We start from the raw sequence: 20287 nt of genomic DNA, 5'->3' as shown, positions 1-20287 counted from the left end.
AATCAGTACCAAGCTCAACAGGTTCTACTTTATCTGCCCATCTTTTTATGGAGATTTATGGGTTACTTTGGAGCCTCATCCTGTTAGTGTGTGTTAATCCTGCCCTGATAACAACTATTGGATTATGTGCTTGGGAGATTTAGCTGGAAGAAATCATACTGTTTCAATCCTAATAAATCCAACCAGCATCCCAAGCTGCTCAGCCATGTACATACACAGACCTGGAGCAATATGAATACAGGATACAATCTGGAAGTGTTCCCAGAAGAGTCTTATCATGCTACTGGATCAGTGCCCTTCCAAAATGTAGGGGCTGATGCCCTTTTCTTTTAAAATGCTTGCAGAATAATGCAGGAGCCATTGCATTAAGCGCAGTTTTGGACTGAGACCCCTGAGGTACCCCTTGCATATTAAAGTCCTTGTTTTCACAAGGAACTTACAGAGTTGGCCCCACCTTCTCTCCCCACCCTTCATGTTCATACTGCAAACTTTGTGCCAGGTTAAGCACGTACTGATGCTGCTTGCTGAACTGGACCAGATTGTTGGCTTAGCTGGAAGCTAACCATCCAAATAAAACCAAGCCCAAATTATTACTTTTAAATCAGATCAACAACTTTCTTTGAGCCTCCTGCAAAGCTACACATCCCAGGATAAAGGAGAGAAGGCAGGATCTACCCTCTTAGCTGCAGCATGACCTTGAATCTGATACTCAGTGTTTCCATATTTCAGTTTCCCATCTGCCATATGTGAGAGCTAGCAATCCCATTATTTTCTATTTTATCTACATTTAGAGGGAAAGAAGACAGCACCATAGTCATCTTTCCACCATATTCTAGACCCCTAAACTGATTATTTTTTTTAGTGAGATTTATTCTGGATATGTTTTTGCAGTCCAAGTTGTGTCTTTTATACATTCTTTATTTTTTATTATTGTCAGATGACAAGGTGAAAAAATGCTTACTAAAATGCTTTGAGGCACAACACTAATAACTCCTTGACTTTAAAATGACTCAAGCATAATTTAATCATTTAAACTGCCCACCTTGACCATCAAAGTGAGTACAAATCAGTGGGTTATTGAAAGGCAGACTTAAGCCATCAGTCATATAAAAAATGAATTTTAATGCACTGTCCATAGCATTTGAATTCTCTAGATTTCCAACAGATAAATGAAGAAATGAGCACAGGATTTATAAACTGGGTCCTTAATTATAGAGAGAGAATCTTGCATTTTATATGGCACAGATGAACATTTGTCTGTGATTGCTCAGTTCTACACTCTCTGCAATCGCACAGTGCTTTACTGGTAGAAAAAAAATTGGAGTTTTCTTCCTTTTCAAAGAATTTATTCATCCAACCATTAGATACAATAAGGTCATTTCTGGGAGAAAACTGATTCCAGAAATAATTTAACCTGCTTTCATAAGAGTTGTCTCTACACTAAGGATGGTAATAAATACTAAATACCAAAGTGTAAGCTAGTCCAAATACAATTCTGATGTAAAGTTCATTTTCATTTACAACCTTTTTACTGAAGTCCTATTACAAGTTTCTACCCTACCTGTTCTTCTCTGTGAAGATATGGAAACCTTGGACATAAAAAAATATTCTTTCAGCAGTGAGAATTTTTCCCCCCATTTACATATACTTTTTATGTTCTATCTATTTTCTCAAGTGCTTTACATTCTGTTCCTTCATGGATGTGCTGAGTGAAAACTGGAAGTTCAGCAGTAATGTTAGACAGTACATCTGTCCACCTGTTCAAAGGCTGCCTGCAGCTACTACAACGGCATTGACAGACCTACTGAAATGTTTTTGATCATTCTGCTTTTCATCAGCTTAGGCCTACATATAGTGCAGACAATGAATTCAGATTGGACTAGTATTGGGAAACATCTAGTTATTCAGGAGAAAAAGAGAAAGACGTGAAATTTTCTTTTCTACTGCCTAAGTGTCAGCAGGTAAGGTAGTCAAGCCACACTCTGCAAACTGAACCCCTTAAACTTCACACAACCTTCCTCAACTAATGAATTTTACACCAGCAGAAGGTACCTACTTTTGGTCCTACACTTAAAATGATAATATTGTCAGATATAGTTGCTATTAGTGTTTTATGTTGATGTAATCATTTGGTGGTTTAGATCTTGTACGTAGTGATCTACTCTGAATGATTGTGCCATTCGCAGTTCAGGTCTGTAACAGGCATAAAGCAATGTTCTTTTCGCTGCTAATACAGGTTCTTAGAAGAGGCAAAAGTACTCTACTTTAGCTATAACACATTTATTTTTATTAAAATGCCAGTATTTTATGAAATCAAGTCCCTGATAGGTCACATAGCCTTGCTCAACCTCTCAGTTTTAATATTAACATGATGATGATGCATACTGTTTGGCAGATGGGTTTTCTCCTGCTTTTCTAGGATCCCAGTCAGTTGGATAAAGATATTGGATTAAAATTATTATTGTTTCTGTAATCTTAACTAAGCAATTTTCAGGTTGAAAATATTGAGATTTTATGAGAATGCTACTACTCCCACTCATCTTTACCTCACTTTCCCAATCTCCACAGGTAATTGGTAATCGTAACTGCAAACTATTTCTCCCTGGGAATTGGCTCTCCATTTTTAATAATTTAGTAACACTGGCTGAAAATTTTCATTTACAGAATTATTTCTTAAAGGTTAGTGTATTGATATTAACATATCTGCAACACTGTTGTGTGGTTATCAAAGCAAATGTAAGCCATACAGCAGAGCACCACAAACCAAAATCCATGCATTTAAATGGAAAAAAAAAAGTACATTTGCTACTGTAGCTCGGACAGGAGCCAGGTAAAGAAACATTTTGGAGAAGATGAGAATCAGTGTTCCACACCATCAGGGCTTCAGATGAGGACTCTAAGAAGACAGGATTTTAGAGGAGGACGAGAGACAGCAGATCTCAAAAGGCAAAAGATAAATGGCTTAATGTGTGGCCATTGCTTTGCTATACACATAATCTTAAAGTCACGAATATACAGCAGTGTCCTCAAGTATTTAATCTACCTTTCAAAATTAATTTGTATCTTTTAGACCAAGTTATCAAAAAGCAGGAAAAGGGAAGAAAATAATTATGAAACCTTTCTCCACCAGGATACCTCTTTTCTGAAATTCATGTTTCTTAATTTTTTTTCCTCAAATGATTGCCCCAAATGTTCCTTTACTTTTTATTTGTTTTTACTCTGGCACAGTACTTAGCAGCAGAACAGAAAGCTGAGTCAGGAAGACTGAAACAGAAGATGGCGATTCAATTCTCATCAAATCCTATGGTCTTCCTACGATGGCAAATCTATACCTGAAATCTCATTACACGTCACACCAGTATCACCAGCAGAGGGAAGAAAGAGGGAGAAAGAGGTGGAATGAGGAAAGAGAGAAAACAGAGAAGGGAAGAGGAGCACGAGAGAAAAAAAAATAAAGTAAAGCAGGGAGAAGGTATGAAAAAGAGTGAAAACAAATGGAAAATAAGAATGGAGCACCAGTCAAATATCACCACTCCCTTCATTTTCATTGCTACGATCCAAAATGAACCAGCTGAGCTAAATCCATGTATTGCATGCTTACAGGTCACAAGGAACTGGTGCTTTATCTGGAAAAATATTATTATTATATCAACTGAAAGCCATATCCATACCACATAATTTCTGCAGAGATTTTTCTGAGTACGTTTCACGATCACAGCCCTTTCCAATGTAATTGGTCTGTAGTTCAATGGTGGTATGTATTGAGGAAACTGGTCCATCACATGTTTCTAGATGAATGCTGGGAAACAAAGGTATGCTGCCAAAACCAGCCTTGTATTCAATCCGTTTGTTCCAGTCTGGAAATAAACAATAACAAAAAGATCCAAGAGTCATTACAAAATGGAAGGGAGTTATATAATTTTAAATGACGTATTGTTCTCAAAGGTCACTGTCTAAGACAAAAATAAAAGTTTTTGAACTTGGTATCAACAAGTCATTGTCCTAAAAAAATTGGGGTTTGCCCCTCTTTGTAAAAGAGTGTCAGGCTCATTTAAGTAATACTACTGCTACTAGAGTCACACAAGCACGGGGTACATACATATCCTAAGAAGTGCCAATTGGTGTCAGTCTAGATCTCCAATGTCCATGTCCCTGTGACAGACTACAAGCTAGCTCTACAGGGATAAGGCTGTCGGCTGCACTGAATTTGGTCAGATCTCATAGTTTTGTGATACAGAACAAATATCTCCAAGGACCAGGCTACATACATCAGTCTCACTGGACTGTGACCAAAAGCTAATATAACACATCTGTAGTGCCACTTCTTGTCTTCAAATGTCTTACTAATTTTGTGAAGTATTAATGACAGAAAGTTACAGCTGAAAGGACTACTCACACTTTCAGCCAGATCTGACTAATCTCTGGTTTTGCTTATGCAGATGTCTCACAGCCCACAACATTTAAACTATCACCTGCCTTGGGCAGCCACCTGGACATGCCATACGTACCACTACGCTTCTCAACTGAAGCATTTAATTTTTAAATCAAATTAACTATGGCGTTTGCAACCTGCTTCAGAGAAAACCTAAAAAAGCAGCATTAATTAAAAACATGTATTTCAGCTGTCTTCACAGTTCATATTTTCACAGAATCATAGAATTGTTTGGGTTGGAAGGGACCTTCAAAGATCACTTAGTCCAATCCCCCTGCCATAGGCAGGGACATCTTGCACTAGATCAGGTTGCTCTAAGCCCCATCCAATCTGACCTTGAAGACTTCCAGTGATGGTGCATCCACACCTTCTCTGGGCAACCTGTTCCGGTGTCTCACCATCCTTATAGTAAAGAATTTCTTCCTTCTATCCAACCTAAATCTACCCTCTTTCAGTTTAAAGCTGTTACCTTTTGTCCTGTCACTACGGGCCTTGGTAAAGTTTCTCTCTGTCTTTCTTAGAAGCCCACTTTAAGTATTGAAAGGCTGCAGTAGCCTTTCCCTTCTCCAGGCTGAACAATGCCAACTCTCTCAGCCTTTCTTCATAGGAGAGGTGTTCTAGCCCTTTGGCCATTTTCGTGGCCCTCCTCTGGACCTGCTCTAACAGGTTCATATCTTTCTCATACATTTCAGCCAACTCCAGCCAAGTTACCATGCAACATAAATAAGAATGCCACATTAATACAGAGATGCAAATAGTTAATTATTTTGAAGTCACAAAACTATTCAACTGTGCTACCTAATATGTATATCGGTGTATCTGTAAAATTTGTCAAAAGAAGTACTCTTCCATACACAGCTGAAGTTTCACTGACTTTTTTCAGTCCTAGGTAAAAGAGGACTCCATAAATGGAAAAATTCTAGGTTCTGGCAGTCAATCTCTTAAAGCAAATGGACAGAGACATTCTTTCTAAATATCAGTGGAAGAATAAAATATATATATATAAAATATATATATATATATATATATGTGCATTTAGTAGGTGAAGGAGTTTGGTGTTTTTCAACAGACCTCATTTTCAGAAAGCTTGAAAAAAGGTGCTCTCTTCCACTATCTTAAACTGGATTAAAAATTTATGAGAAAATCTGAAGCAAACATTTTGAAAAGTAGAGCATCATTAGTCCAGAGTCCAGACAAAGGAGACAGGATGCTGGCAGTCACTGATCTGCATTTCAAAATTCTCAGATTTTCTCCATGACTTTTAATCCAAATGGTAATCATGTAGCATTTTGTTCTCAAGAGGAAGCAAATGTTCTCATGAGACTTCATGGAACATTCTGAAAGTATGTTTAGTATCTATTTTTACTAAAATCTCTAGGACTTGTACATCACTGACTAAAAGACAACTATGACTACTTTATTGCCTGTGCACACATCAGCTGAGTTGCTGTTTCAGTAGTAATTTTCAGGTAATAATATTCAGCCCATTCATTCCATATTTAGTTAGATTTGATCTGGCAGTATTGCCTGATTTGTCTGCAATTGTCAACTTAAACAGTTCCCTTAGAATTTCAAGTATCATATAAGGTACATCATTACAATAAGAGATTTCTGTTCCCCATCCATTCCAGAAACTTGAGGTTACCGTTTTTCCAATCAAACAAGGTAAAAATAAAATAATTTGCTGTTTTGTATACATGCTAGTAATATATGAATTATTGGTCTTTATAGTCTCTTATTCACCAGTTAAAACATTATATTCCTCTACACAAAAGGAAAAATAAAGTGAGTCTTGTATGTATCTGAAACATTTCTGACTATCTCAGCAGCTTTCAGGTTTCTGCCACATTTTCATTTCTCAGCTTTATCAAATTAACTGGCACACACACAAAATATTCATTAGTGTATGTGAGATGTGACTGAATGATCAACTGTAACATATCTGCAACTGCACACTCACCTCCAGTTATATGAAGAATGTCTTATAAAAAACACGCTATGTAAAATGCCACTACTCACAGGGAAGAATAATAGGAGACCTCTCTTTCTGCCACATGAATGTCCCTTGGATTGGAAGAGGTGTTTCATTTCACAGTATTGCCTTTCAACTTGACAAAAATGGTAATTTGTACCCAGAGATCATAAACCCTGAACATTCTAAATCACCCACATTTATCTCATCTCTAAATTGTAAAACATCAACTAGACTTGAACTACTGTCTTTGTACCTTTGTCCCCTGCAGCATCATAAACCAATACTCATCCTAAATCCAACTAGCACTTCTTTCACTGACTTAGTGCAGATTTAGGAAGCCTGCCAAGGAGTCCTTCTCCATGCAGAAGGTATTCCCAGGCAGGCATGAGGCAATACTGGAGTATGATACAATCCTGGGATAGCAGGACAGCCCTTCGAGCTAGCAATAGCTCTGATACAAATGAACTGGCTTATTTATATAGTACCTGCCCCCACGGCATTTCAGCATCCCAGAGGTGTTTACGCTGAGGCCAGCACCCTCTGCATCTCACCACCAGTAAAGTTAGTAATGTTGGAAAGTGCATAGAGTTAGAACAAGCAACAAGAAGTGGTGGCAGTGTGAAGACCTTATTGTGAGAAAAACCCATATCTTTCATTTAATTTTGAATGTGGTGAAGATCATTATTTTCCTTTCTCCCAGAGTAACATCCTGTACTGGACACATTTAAAAGATCAGCACCTTCCCCTCAGGAACGTGGTGGCACTTTTCCAGTTCCTCTTTAACTGACTCAGAGGACGAGTCTTATGTAACCTGAGTCTATAAAAGCATCTGAATTTCAGATATTTAAAACTGTATCTTAAAATTTGACTCATGTCTAGGGTTATGCAAACAGCCAAAAGATAGACAATCCCATCTGAAATGGTAGGTTGCACTAGATTAGCTAAACTCAACCAAGATGGTTCCTCCTTTGACAGGAACTGTCATGTGACAACAGCACTTTACAGTGCAAACTGAGAAAGGTAAGCACTGTCTTCCCAGCAGGGGGGAAGACTAATCCCATGGGAAAAGCCTGAATAAAACTAGCCCTGTTTAGTCCTGCAGAAGACAGCCTCTGTTTGGATTTTTTAATTCAACAGGCTTTTGCTTGCCACTTGTGGTATAAAGCTCTTCCAGACAACATAAGACAGCCCCAGCTGGATTATACCTACAACATAACAACATTAGAGTGTAAATATCACAACGTCAAGTTTGTGGTTCAGATTTCATCAATTATAAAACAACTACGTAAACTTGGATCTCAATCTTTGAGATTCTCAAACTACTCCAAGATCAAAATGGATCAAACTTCAGTGACAGTTTGAGCCTCTAAAAGTAAATCCCAATGCACTAAAATTTTCCTTTTAGCAGAAGGATAATGTAAAGACTTTCCTTGATCTCTACACTTAACAGTTTTGTACATGACTCTCCTTGTGATTGATGTATTATGTTTTAATCCATTTCTAATGTCTTGATGACACTAAGAATGATTTAATCTCATTTTTCCTTGAAGGAGTATGGCACTCACATGTGCAGAGGAGGTATGACCTGATTCATGCCTCCTCCTACATGCGTGTGGCCATGAACTTCGATTCCACCTCATGACATCAAAAATGATGGCAAGGTAATTAAAGGCAATTGCAACACAACTCCTACTATGCCAGTGAAATGCAAAACTTCTCTCATGTTGGACTGCAGATGTGCATCCTGGTAGCTAAATGTAAGATAAAATTTATGTAGTGCTATTAGTGAGTCTCTGCAGCATCTCTACTAAATAGCTGGAACATAAGGTTCCCAGAGCAATGTAATTGGTAGATCTGTTTCTTCTACAGCACCTTCGCATCTGTCCTATCTATGTAGGCTGCATACTTGGCTAAAGGTTATTCTGCTTCTTTTTTTTTTTTTTTAACTTATACACTTCACAGCTTTGCTGCAGTATGTTTTTATTAACAATTGTCCTCTCTATTAATTTGAAAATCTGAAACAATCTAGAATAAATAAAAATATCAGTATACACAAAGCATTTCAAACAAGATCAGAAATGTCTCTGTAGTTTTGCGGACAGTAGACTTGTTTTCATGATTTATGAAACTCCTGTATCTTAAAAGGAGCAGCCAGGCAGCTCTAAATGCTGTACAATGATATTTGGAAGAGCAGTGCAGTGTGCTCACAAAACTACAATTTTCTTTCAACACCACGAATATACTGGAAAGTGCACATGTTGCCAGAATATCATATGCTGCAGCCACCTCAGTAAATACCTGCTGTACAGTTAGGCATTCTCCACATGCAAAAGATCAATGGCCGTAAGACATTTACAAAATGTACACACTTTGGTACTTGAATTTCTACTTTGAACTAAAGATAAAGGATTTTTTAGAAAACAGACACAGGGTAACAGTGCATATTTTCTTTTGGGCAGCATTCTCTCTGTATTTATGGCTTACAAACTGTCCCAATCTAAAAAAATAATTAATTTCAAAGGATTTTAATTTCCCATTTGGAAAAAAAACAAAACCCCAAGACACACAAAACAATCACCTTATCTGTTCCGCTCCCCCGTTTCCTGATTAACCCTCCTCAAAATTTCTGAAAAAGGAACATTTTTAGTTGCAAAAAAGGAAATCTCAGCCTTGCAACAGACCTTTCAAGAAATTCTGAATGCTGTTTCTTGACACAGATTACAGGTGAACAAAATTGAGTTAATATTACTATTTTAATTTTAAAGTATATCATTAATGTTAAAATGGATCATCTGCTATGCCTTGTCATCTCAGAAGGAAAGTTAGAAAAAAGGCTGGTAGTGCACGTATGCCTGGCCCTTTCTTAAATACCTTTGCTTCTGTGACGATCCTGAACTACTTGAGATAACCAGGTCTGTTCAGGTTGTCTAAGCAGTTTCCCATTCGTGAAATTGATCATTTTACAAAGGAGTGAATTTGGTAGGATGTCCCCTAGTTAACTGGCCACAAATCAGCTAGTAAGCGTCAGCAGAATGCTACTTCCAGGATCCATCAATGTCACTGTGTGCTGCCCAGAATATAATTTTCTAAAAACAATTTGCTAAGTTTTAAAGGGTCAAGCAGTCACCACTGACAGAAAAAAAAAATGTTTTTTCTCTTGGGAACCAAGCATGGAGCTTTATAACGGTTGCTACAACTCCTACCACTTCTAGCAGACATGTATTGTGCTAGGGAAGTTTGGTACAAATTATGTCAAAAATTAAACAAGATTTAAGTATCAGCTAGGATCATGCTTCTTGTGTGTGTTTAATAACACACATAAATACCATTTAGAATATTTTTTTATTAAATCCTATTTCCCCCTATTTTTAAATTAACATATATATGTATATAATATACATATGTACATACATATATATGTGGTGGTTTAACCCCAGTTGGCAACTAAGCACCACACAGCCGCTCGCTCACCCTCCCCCCCAGTGGTGGGATGGGGGACAGAATTGGAAAAAAAAAGTAAAACCTGTGGGTTGAGATAAAGACCATTTAATAGGACAGCAAAGGAAGAGATAATAATAATAATAATAATAATAATAATAATAATAATAGAAGAATATACAAAACAAGTGATGCACAATGCAATTGCTCACCACCTGCTGACCAATGTCCAGCCCGTCCCCAAGCAGCGATCGCTGCCCCCTGGCCAACTCCCCCCAGTTTCTATACTGAGCATGACGCCATATGGTATGGAATAGCCCTTTGGCCAGTCTGGGTCAGCTCTCCTGGCTGTGCCCCCTCCCAGCTTCTTGTGCCCCTGGCAGAGCATGAGAAGCTGAAAAGTCCTTGACTAGTGTAAGCACTGCTTAGCAACAACTGAAACATCAGTGTGTTATCAACATTATTCTCATACTAAATCCAAATCACAGCGCTATACCAGCTACTAGGAAGAAAATTAACTCTCTCCCAGCCAAAACCAGGACACACATATATACATACACATACATACATATGCATGTATACACAAAATATGAAAGTTTTTAACCAACATTGCAAAATAATCTTTAAAGTTCTGTTCATTTTTTTTGAGGGAGAAAAGATCATTTCGCATCCAGCACCACTAGTCATATAACAAAATAAAAAAAAAAACCCTAATAAACATTTTTAGGTTTGACAGCTAATCTACAAGCTAGTAACATACAAATGACAGGACTGCTAAATCTGATGCCACATACAAATTTAAGCATGTTAAATATGATGAGTGATTTGTTAAGGCAGTGATAATCAGAAAGTCTGACCCAGTTAATGCCTCTCCATAGCAAAGAGAAGACTCTAACTAACTTCCAAAGCCCTGCTAAGGCACCATGGTTTGCTAAGAGATTTGAATGCAGATCTCATAAGCGTAAAGAAACATCCATATACACCTTTTCTCTCTGCAGCATGCTGATAGTTTAAAAAACAACAAAAAAGAGAGACAGAAATTTGGACTACTGCAGGATAGTGGTAAAGTCTGCTGTTGCAGGAGTTAATGAACCATAATGGAATAGCAGTTGTGCCTGAACTAGTAACACTGAATATTCCATCGAGTGATAAAGCCCCAAGCCCTAATGGTGCCTAATTACACAAAATAAACATATAAGAATCTAAAAAATAGGAAACAACAGCATAGATTAAACTATTATTTGTTGTGAGATTACATTTGAGTAATAATAGGTATTTCCTGCAGCAAACTGGGTGTCAGAGCCCCAGGTGCACTAATAAGCCCTAATGAGCCTCCATAAGCTGTACCTGGGGCTTCCATTTGCACCCATGGGCCAGGATCTCTAAGCTCAGCCCCAGCATTTCAGTCCTGGCCTGACCTGTGATGCTGTAGGGGTGTTGGTCTTTAGCTCAGCCACTGCTCTGGCCATAGGGTCCCTTTATCCAGGAGTCAGCCCATAGACTGGCTTTCTGGCTTGACAGCCTGGCCTTGCCTCATCACTATGGACCTGCCCAGTGACCTGATCCTAACTCTCATCTATGGATTGACTTTCCGGGGACCTGCTTCCTCACCATGAACATGCCTGAAGATCTGGGCTTCTGGCTGACCCTGGTCCCCATCTCAGTTGGGTGAGGGGTTGGCCCTTAGCGATGAAGGCTCTGCCAGCTCTGTTATTACAATTACAAGCCAGCTCCTGGCTTGCCTTCCTTTAGGGAGTAGCCCTGCTCTTGCTGCTCCTTGACACCAGGTTTAGATGTGGTTAGAGAATTATAATGTTTTCAGAAGGACAAACTACCACAAAAAGGTGTCATTATGGGAAGAGGTGTTATCCTGGAGAACAAGTTGCCCTGGAGAACAAGGGCTGTGACTAGTGTTTGGATCCTGGTATTCCAAGGGATTTCTCTACTGAGGAGTATGCAAAGAGCTTCTCAAATTCCAAAAGACAGACTCTGAAACACTAAATGGACTAGTTACTGAAATCAATTGAATTGAGGATGTCAAAACTTGTGTGGAAAGTCTGCAGTTTTTAAGCCTGTGGTGCAAGAATATGTGGAAGTTTTTACATGCAGAGAAAAAAAAGATCATAGGGAAAAGCTTCAAACCTAACTGGATATCCTCTACTGCTTTAACTTTTGAGCAGAGGAAGTGTTAATGGAACCACCAGCTGTCAGCTGCACCTCAGAGGTAAGAAATTTCTCAATGAAATGATAATTGCCCCAGTGAAGCTCACGGAGATCTTGCAGTAAAAATTAAAAAAAGGAAAGACTTTTTTTGTAGTTGTAAATGCAGAAACGTGAACAAAGGAGTGAATTTCCACAAAGGTATATGGAAATAAGAATCTAATTAAATAGGTCTAATAGTTTCTTGCATCAGTTAAGATGGAAAAGACAGGCTTTAGTGTTTCAATTGTAATATATATACAGAACTGGCTAAAGAGAGGGCAATAATGGGTTACTCTGAAAATGTACTCTGAATGTACTCTGAAAACTTTTACATGGTACACAGGGAAGTAACTAGTAAAGATCCCTGTGAATCTGCTTTGGGGTTGTTATTTGATATTTCCATTAATGATCTTGGCACAAAACCAGGACTGTGTTAATTACTTCTGCTGGTGACAAAAGTGGAACACAATTCTACACTGGAAGTCAATACAGAAAGAGGATATCCCAATCTACATTGGGATTAACCCAGAATAAGATGACCTTGAGAACTGGTGTTATAGAAATATTGCTTTGTAGTAATGATATGAAGTACCAGTTCCTGCTCAGGAACTTCAGCAAACTGGTGAGTCATCACTGAAAAATGACATGGAAAAAGCTGATTCCATTAAGTCAATAACAGAATGTTCATAAGCCACCAGACTGATATAGCCAGGCAAAAGAAAGATAGTCTTGGAATATATAAAGCACTGTGTTTCCAGTAAGAGGCTATGGTAAAAAGAAACATGTGAAACACCTTATCTGGAGTGTTCAGGAAAGATGTATTTAGCTGTAATACATACACAGAATTGCTGAGGAAAGGAGAGCATATCTTAAAAATTAGATTGAAACAGGTATGACTGCTTTCTCTAAATATATCTGCTAGTGAAACAAAAGAAAAATAATGCTGATACAAATACATAAATGAGTATGAACTTTATGTAAACTTTAAGCTCAAAAATCAAATGTACTCAGAAGTTCAATTAATTTTCAAATGTCTGGAATGGGTATTTAAATGAGTTGGTATTCTACTAAAATGGTGCCATTCAAGTTAATAGCTGAATGTAAGCATTTTGTTGTTATTACCTTGTTTTAAGGATGTATGGCTAATGCATGCACAGCAGCTCCAAGATTAGACTGGCATAAAGGCTCCCTGCTTTGCAATAAATTTCATTTTTAAAAATATGGATAAATATCTTATAGCTAAGACAACACAAGTATTGCATTTTAAACTGCTAGGTATGTGGACAAGAAGAATAGAAATTGATTTATGTTTATTGCAGAAAATATTTGGGCCTTTAAAATTGTTCCTGAAGACTAGGAATATTATTCTTATAAGCAAGGTTTCTGTACTTGACCACCCTCCTCCAAATAACCAATTGATTTAGTAATCATATTCCTCCTTGTTAAAAGCACTGACAGCTCAAAAGCCAATACAGTTTTGGTTTTCCTCTGTAATTGGATTTTACTAGAAAGCCCACATGAATACCATTCTAAAATCACTCAGCATCTACTGCAAATAGCATCTATGAAGTATGTTGACTCAGAAGTGATCTAAGATGACTCTGCTACTAAAAGAGAAGGTCCTGCCCTTCTCTGAACAAAAGAAAGATTATATTTCAGCAGGAAAAGCAAGCTGATCTGACCTGTGCTTGGCCTCTGAATGATTATTCAACATTAAAGAGGTGGTAAGAATGTTCCTTTTGGTGGTAGCAAAGCCCTAGGTCACCTTAGTGAGCCCTGTATGCCTGAAAGAAGTAACATGCTATATCTTTGATACATTAACTATTCTTATTAAATATTTTTATAGTCTATTAGGTAAATAAACAGAGAGAAGCTTTTATTTCAAAACTGTTTTAAAGCAAACACTAAGTGGAAAGTCATTGAATTTTTAAGGATTTTTTTTTTTTTTGAGATGAATTTTTAAGGAACTCCTACTTTATATTGTTACCTCAGGTAATTAGGTTAAGTGTGTATATATGGGTTCATAGGACTTGTGAAGCTAAGTGTAGGAAATCTTTTCAAATGAGTAAAACACTTCAGTCTGGATGCTCTGAAATCCTGTTTTCTAATCAGAGTCCTAATTTTATCTTAAATTGGCTCTTAGTGAGCATTGCTTATGCAAGGGCCATATTAAATTTGGCAGAAAAAAAAATCAAGTCCTCTTTGGTCAGAGGAGACAATGTGACTTTTAATTTTTGGACTGCTGTCTTTGCTAGATATCTCCCCAAGAAACACATTCAACCTTCCCTGTTTGTTTCAGAAAAGGCAGAGTCCTCTGATACTTTATTGGGGTATTCAGCTGATAGGTTTAGAGGAGCTTTTTTGTTTTATGCCTTAACTGCTTCCTGTCTGAAATCAATTGCATTTTAGGGAATAACCTGACTTTTGGTTTAATTGTCAATAGTTGAGCAGACCTCTAGCAGTCTCAAAACATATTTTAAGTTTTTGGGAACATGATTCTGCTCTTCATTTTTTGAGGCTAAACTCCTCTTTATTTTCTCCCCATGTAGTAGTACATTATTCACCAGAGAGCTTGGTACAGGAATAATTGTTTTCAACTTTCTGCTATCTTGCATCTTTCAGCACATTGTTTTATGTTTTATTTCAATTTGTTATCCCACTAGGGGGGACAGTAACTTCTTCAGTTTTATGAAGACTGTTCCTAAAAGTAGCAGAAATGAGAAAAGACGATATTATGGTACCATAAATGAGCTACACAAAACATGGTCTAGATTACAGGTTTTTGACTCCTCCTTATGTCACCTCATGTTTTTTAATGAAAATACTATATGGATATTTAGTACTGTGTTGCCACAAGTCTGTCTGCCCTGCTTTGAATTTGGCAGAAGTAACTTTACAGAAATCAATATTATGACATTAAAACTACTGTAGTGAAAAGGACCGCACCGGAAGTGAATCTACAGGAAAAAGTGTAGTGTCTGCTCCGTGTCCATAGAACTGAAACAAAGGCAGAGCCCTGGAGGAATGGGAATGTGCTGAAGATAATAGGGTTTTTCTTAGTATGGAAACCCACTAATTGTGTTGAAAAAAATTTTTAAACAAAAGTAGAAATAACTTAAACTGCAAATCTACCCATTATGGTGTCAGAAATACTATCATGTAGCTTTTCTTTATAATGTAGTCTCTTTACTTACCTGGCAGTAAGTGACCACTCCATTGTTTGAAAATCATGGAAATTAACACACAGATAGCATGAAGAGAATTTGTAGCATAGCTGTAAAAGTCAGTTGACAAAACTCACTAATGAGAATTTCCAATTAAAATAACTGATTAGGAATTAATTCAGTTCACTGATTTACATTTTTAGCTTGCTTAGGATACTAATGACATTTCAGAGTGGTCTGCTCAGAATGGTTTGTTAGTTTGGGTCATGTTTGTTTCTAAAGTAGCCCCTTAATAGAGCAGAGGCTTGTTGTTTGCTGAAAATATCTGTGTGGAAATGCTTGCTGATTGTATATTAATGTCCACCTTCAAAGAGTAGGGAAGTAGCTCCTAGATTTAATGAAGATTTAAATGCTATTAGCCCAGCGGAATATTGTTTAGAGGATAGCACCTTGGCTTGTTGAGTCTTATTTGCTCTGGTATACAAGTCAGTTCTGGAGTTGGCCTCTAGAAACAGGAATAACTTTGTACGTTGTTTTACGTAAAACTATTCCTCCCTGTCCCACCCCTACACAATGGAGGTTATTTGAAGGGCATCTGCATTGCAACTTATTGCACTGAAATTTTTAACACAGAATTTTCATTAGACTACTACAATCTCTATTAATGATAGTCACAGAAAGAACTGCACAATATTTCAGATTACTAAAGCCAGTAATTTTTAAGAACTGATACTATAAATTGAAATTCCAAGTATTTATTTGTTCAAGCTAACACTGAAGAACTAGAAGAAATCATGTATCGTATTTTGGCAACTTCTACTATATAACCAAACGCTCCGAATAGTAATCTTTTCTGTCAAGCAAAGCATTATTGTACCTCCCTTAGTCATCCAATCTTTTCAAATATATCATTATTTCAAAGAAGATGGAGCATACCTGCTGGCTGCCTCTTTGTGGGGAGGTCAGTGACAGACACAGGGAAGAAAGAACACTATAAATATCCTCCACTTCCAGTCTCCAGATTTCCTCTTTAGGTACTGGAGATACTATTAGTATGTTTGGTTATTTGATTTTTCTTTTTTTCCTAGCAAGAGTTAATTTTTACAGATACTGGCGCAAAGTGGAAAACAACACCACCTATGTGACTACCTTCACCTTTAAAAATAAGTAGGCATAAAAAAAAAATCTCATTAAGAGAAATGCAGAAATTTCTGGAAGTATTATGTTGCAGCTCATTTTCAAATCATAATTAATGACTTAGTAATTAAGAACTAGAGTCATATCTACCCAATTGTTTACCTAAAGACCTTGTACTCTGAGTAGGCAAACACTATCCACTTGCACTTTGTGCCATTTGACCTGGAGACATGCCAATGAAGTGAAGCAGTCACCTGTTTGACAGATGGAAAGGTACAATTCCACGTGGATGGCATGGAATATGCTAAAGCAGAACATATTGAGGTATTTCATATTTTCACCTTGCCTATGATAAAGACCCATCATAAGACTTTATCAGATCAGAAGGAAGAGAGGATATTTGTGCCAAATTGCCACAGAAATAAAAAGCCCAAATTCAAGCATAATGAATGCTATCAAAGCATATCCTTTCCTATCTGAGATGCTTTAGACAAGCTGCTTTAAACTTTGTATTGCATTCTTTTTTTAAGAGTTGTTGCTTTGTATGTGCTGTTTTCTCTGTCTATTTTCTCACCATCACACTAAAAATAACAAGCTGGCAGCCTCTCATATTAAATACCTAGTGTTAACCAAACCATTAGCCACATACAGCTCTGACTTCTAGAACAGAAGAAAATAAATTTTGTATGCATAAAATAACAATAGCTGAATTCCAGCTTTTCATTAGAAACTTAAATACCTTGTAAACGTGTCACATAATCTAAGATGAACAAAGTATCAAAAAAACCCCAACCCCAAACCTTATTTGAGGTTGTTTCTATTACTTTTATTGGCTACCTGGTGTCTATACCCACCTGATGGGACCAGCAATAACCATCTGTCCTATAATTGAAGCTTGAACTAAAGTAAGTATGACAATATTGGGCAATATAAACACACCATTAGTAAGATATCTTTGCAAAAATTATTCATTCAATAAAATACCTAAATGGAAATAATATGGAAATTTTAAAAAATCAACAACTGCACCCATTTTAATACAAATTCCAAGCTAGAAATTGGGAGCATTCAATTTATTTGAGATGACTCCATAAAATGGAAATAGAACACTTCTACAGTGTAAGGAGACCGTATTGGTTTTATAGACTAAATCATGGGGTTTTAAACAATGAGATCAGTTAGAAAAATGTGGAAATAGTTCATAGGTATTCAATTTTTTTAATAAAAATGCTCTTCAAAATACTTGGGTGGGTGGGTAACTAGTACATCCCTGAAAAATTAAAATGCGGTTCTGCTCTAAGTGAGGACTGTGAAAATGGAATCATGATGCTGCACACTTGTGTCATTACAAGGTCCTCTAGACCAGGGCTTCTCCTTTTACAAAGAAAACTTTTCCCTTCTAAATGCCAGTCTGCAAATTTACCTTCAAGTACAACAGCCAAAATTAGGTTTTTTCCTTCTCTGTTTTTCTCTTTAAAAATTACAATTATGAAGGTCAGGTTAGTCCTGAATGACACCTGCATAATGTGGTTACATCCAGTTGGTTTGTCCCTAATCCAGCCCTCATTTTCATCTTAATTCTTTATAATTTGTGGCATATCTATCTTCCTAGTACATTACCAGCTGGGTTTTTCGCTATTTTAGACAGAGTAGACTGTAGATCCTTACAACCTTTTTAGAAAATCAATTCCTACTGAAATGTCTCAATATAAAGACAGTAATCGGCTTAAAAAAAATGCCTTTCGCTCCCACTGCTGTTTGAGCATGCCTTGACGCATGCATGCATGCACATGAAAGCCAATTCTGTACCTGGAACAAGATAATCTGAACAATTCTGGCACACATGGGAAAACTACCTTGTGATGGTGGCTTCAAAAGTTTTATTTAAAGGAGTAGTAGGAGAAAGGCAAATCAGAAGCACTTTTTAAACCTTTCAGTATATTCAGACAATCATAAAATAGCTTATTAGAATAGAAATTTGTCTTTTCTTTTTTCTAATCTGTTCTTTATTCTGACTAGAGAAGAAACATGGCAAATGTAAACAAATATGGGATTATTATCTACTTTTTGGACAGGCTTGGAATGAAGTAAGCATAAGAAATAGCAACAGTTTTTTATACCACTGCAATAAGAACCCTAGTTTCCTTACTATGAAGTGGAGGAAAAACACCAAAGAAAAGAGATTTTAAACAAAAATTTAAAATATATAGACTATTAAACCTTACCTTGCCAGCCTGGTTTGCACACTGGTTTGACATTAACTTGTACTAAGACATCTTCTGTTGCATGTTTTTGCCCACAGTCAAAAGCTGTTACCATTATCTCATACTGGTGCTGTTTATCATAGTTCAGCTTCTCAGTGTTTCTGATGTTACCTATAGATTCAATATAAGATAACATTCAGAAATTACTTCTTGGCTAAGCATATACAGTCTATAACATCTGGGTCCTGATTAAGTCCTTTGTGACCAGAAAGCTCTTTGAATCACATGGGACATCTGCAGGAAGGACAGTTATGAGGAATGGAAATTATTTTCTTTCAATCCAGCAGAGAAATAAATAAGTTCTTAGGCAAATATAAGATGCTAGGGATATAATATGGGCATGTCTATATTAGAAAACACCTGCTCAACAACACTTTCTAAAGAAAGACTGTAAGACTAATTAGCAGTTACATCTTGAAATGTAAAATATAAGTAGGTGCAACCTCATTTTCCACATCTTCCCAGAATACACTGCTTTAACATGGCAGCCACATTCCCGAGATCCACTGCTGAACATCTCCCCAGCCTAAGTATCTTCCTTTTTTCCCTAAAGCTATTACCCTTTAGGTGAGACAGATTTTTATCCCTTTAACACCTTTCCCTGGGTTTTAAAAACAGGAAAATCCCCAAATCACTTTCTACATTAGAGCGCTTGGCAGTATTTGATATGACAGCACAGAGTTATCACATGGAAAATAAAACTTGGCAACAACAGAGATTATCTGCTGAACCTGACACATATATAAAGGCGACAAATTACCTGTTTCAGGAACAAAGACACTACAACTTTCACAAGGAAAGGGAAAGATTTTCCTCAGAGTACTTCCTGCAGGATTGGAATATTACTGTGCAGAACGTGTGGTTTTGTAATTAATGAGTTCAGCATTTTAATTCTGTTCATTTCCACTGAAATGCACTTCTTACTCAAATTGAAACTTGAGACTGTTTAATACATTTCACACTTTTTCTCAGGGCTGTTTGTTATACCATCACTTTGAATGAGAATGTTTGTTCTAGAATTCAGGAAACAAACTTACTCTGGATCGATGCTACACGTAAGTGCTTTCAAGCATGGATCTGCAAAAACAAGTTGTTTGGGCTAAACTTGGAACGGGGAGCACTCAAATCCTGGAATTCAGTCAAATACAGTGATCTGATTCCCATAGGTGCTGGTCAAAGTATCTGTTGTTAGGCATGCTGTCATTGTTCGGGGTTTTGGGTGTGGGTTTTTTCATTCGAATGAATGAGAGACAGGCGAAAGCAGACAAATGAAACTTCTTAAGTAAGTCTGTCACTAAACCTCCATTAGTTTGACAAGTAAAGACTTTTAGCAGGGGTGTCTCTGATGCACAGTCCTTATTCTTGTCAGAGCCCAACACTTTTCTGACTACTACTACGTTAAAGCCAACTTTAATAGTTTAATTGAAACTGAAGCAAAACTTTTCAGGTCAAGCCTGAAGGAAGGCTGCTTTTGCAATTATCACCATCTTCTGGTTCAAAATTTGTAGTTTAAATAGACCCTTACATCTGCAGCTATAAATCAAGCCCAATACCCTATTTTCTGTTGACTTTTAGTCTTTACCCCTCCCTTTCTGAGCTGGGCACAGAGGGGGACAAGCCCTATCACTATTTTCACGTCTCAAATGGAGAAGCAGAATGACCTGCTGAAGGCTAA

At 37.1% G+C, this 20287-nt stretch overlaps 1 protein-coding gene across 1 annotated transcript in view; it reads right to left on the bottom strand.

Annotated features, from left to right (window-relative positions):
• Positions 1-20287, bottom strand: part of CLSTN2 (calsyntenin 2) — a 233384-nt gene that overhangs the window by 66161 nt on the left and 146936 nt on the right. Inside the window, exons 5-6 of the mRNA XM_072868489.1 lie at positions 18574-18723; positions 3672-3857 (exon numbers count right to left, since the gene is read on the bottom strand). Coding sequence (XP_072724590.1) covers positions 3672-3857; positions 18574-18723 — 336 coding nt within the window. The remainder of the gene's footprint in view (positions 1-3671; positions 3858-18573; positions 18724-20287) is intronic.

The sequence above is a fragment of the Ciconia boyciana genome, chromosome 7, assembly GCF_034638445.1.
Source record: "Ciconia boyciana chromosome 7, ASM3463844v1, whole genome shotgun sequence".
In the NCBI taxonomy this organism is placed as follows: domain Eukaryota; kingdom Metazoa; phylum Chordata; class Aves; order Ciconiiformes; family Ciconiidae; genus Ciconia; species Ciconia boyciana.
The sequence above is the reverse complement of the archived record's forward strand: the minus strand, read 5'-3'. Positions and strand labels throughout refer to the sequence as shown.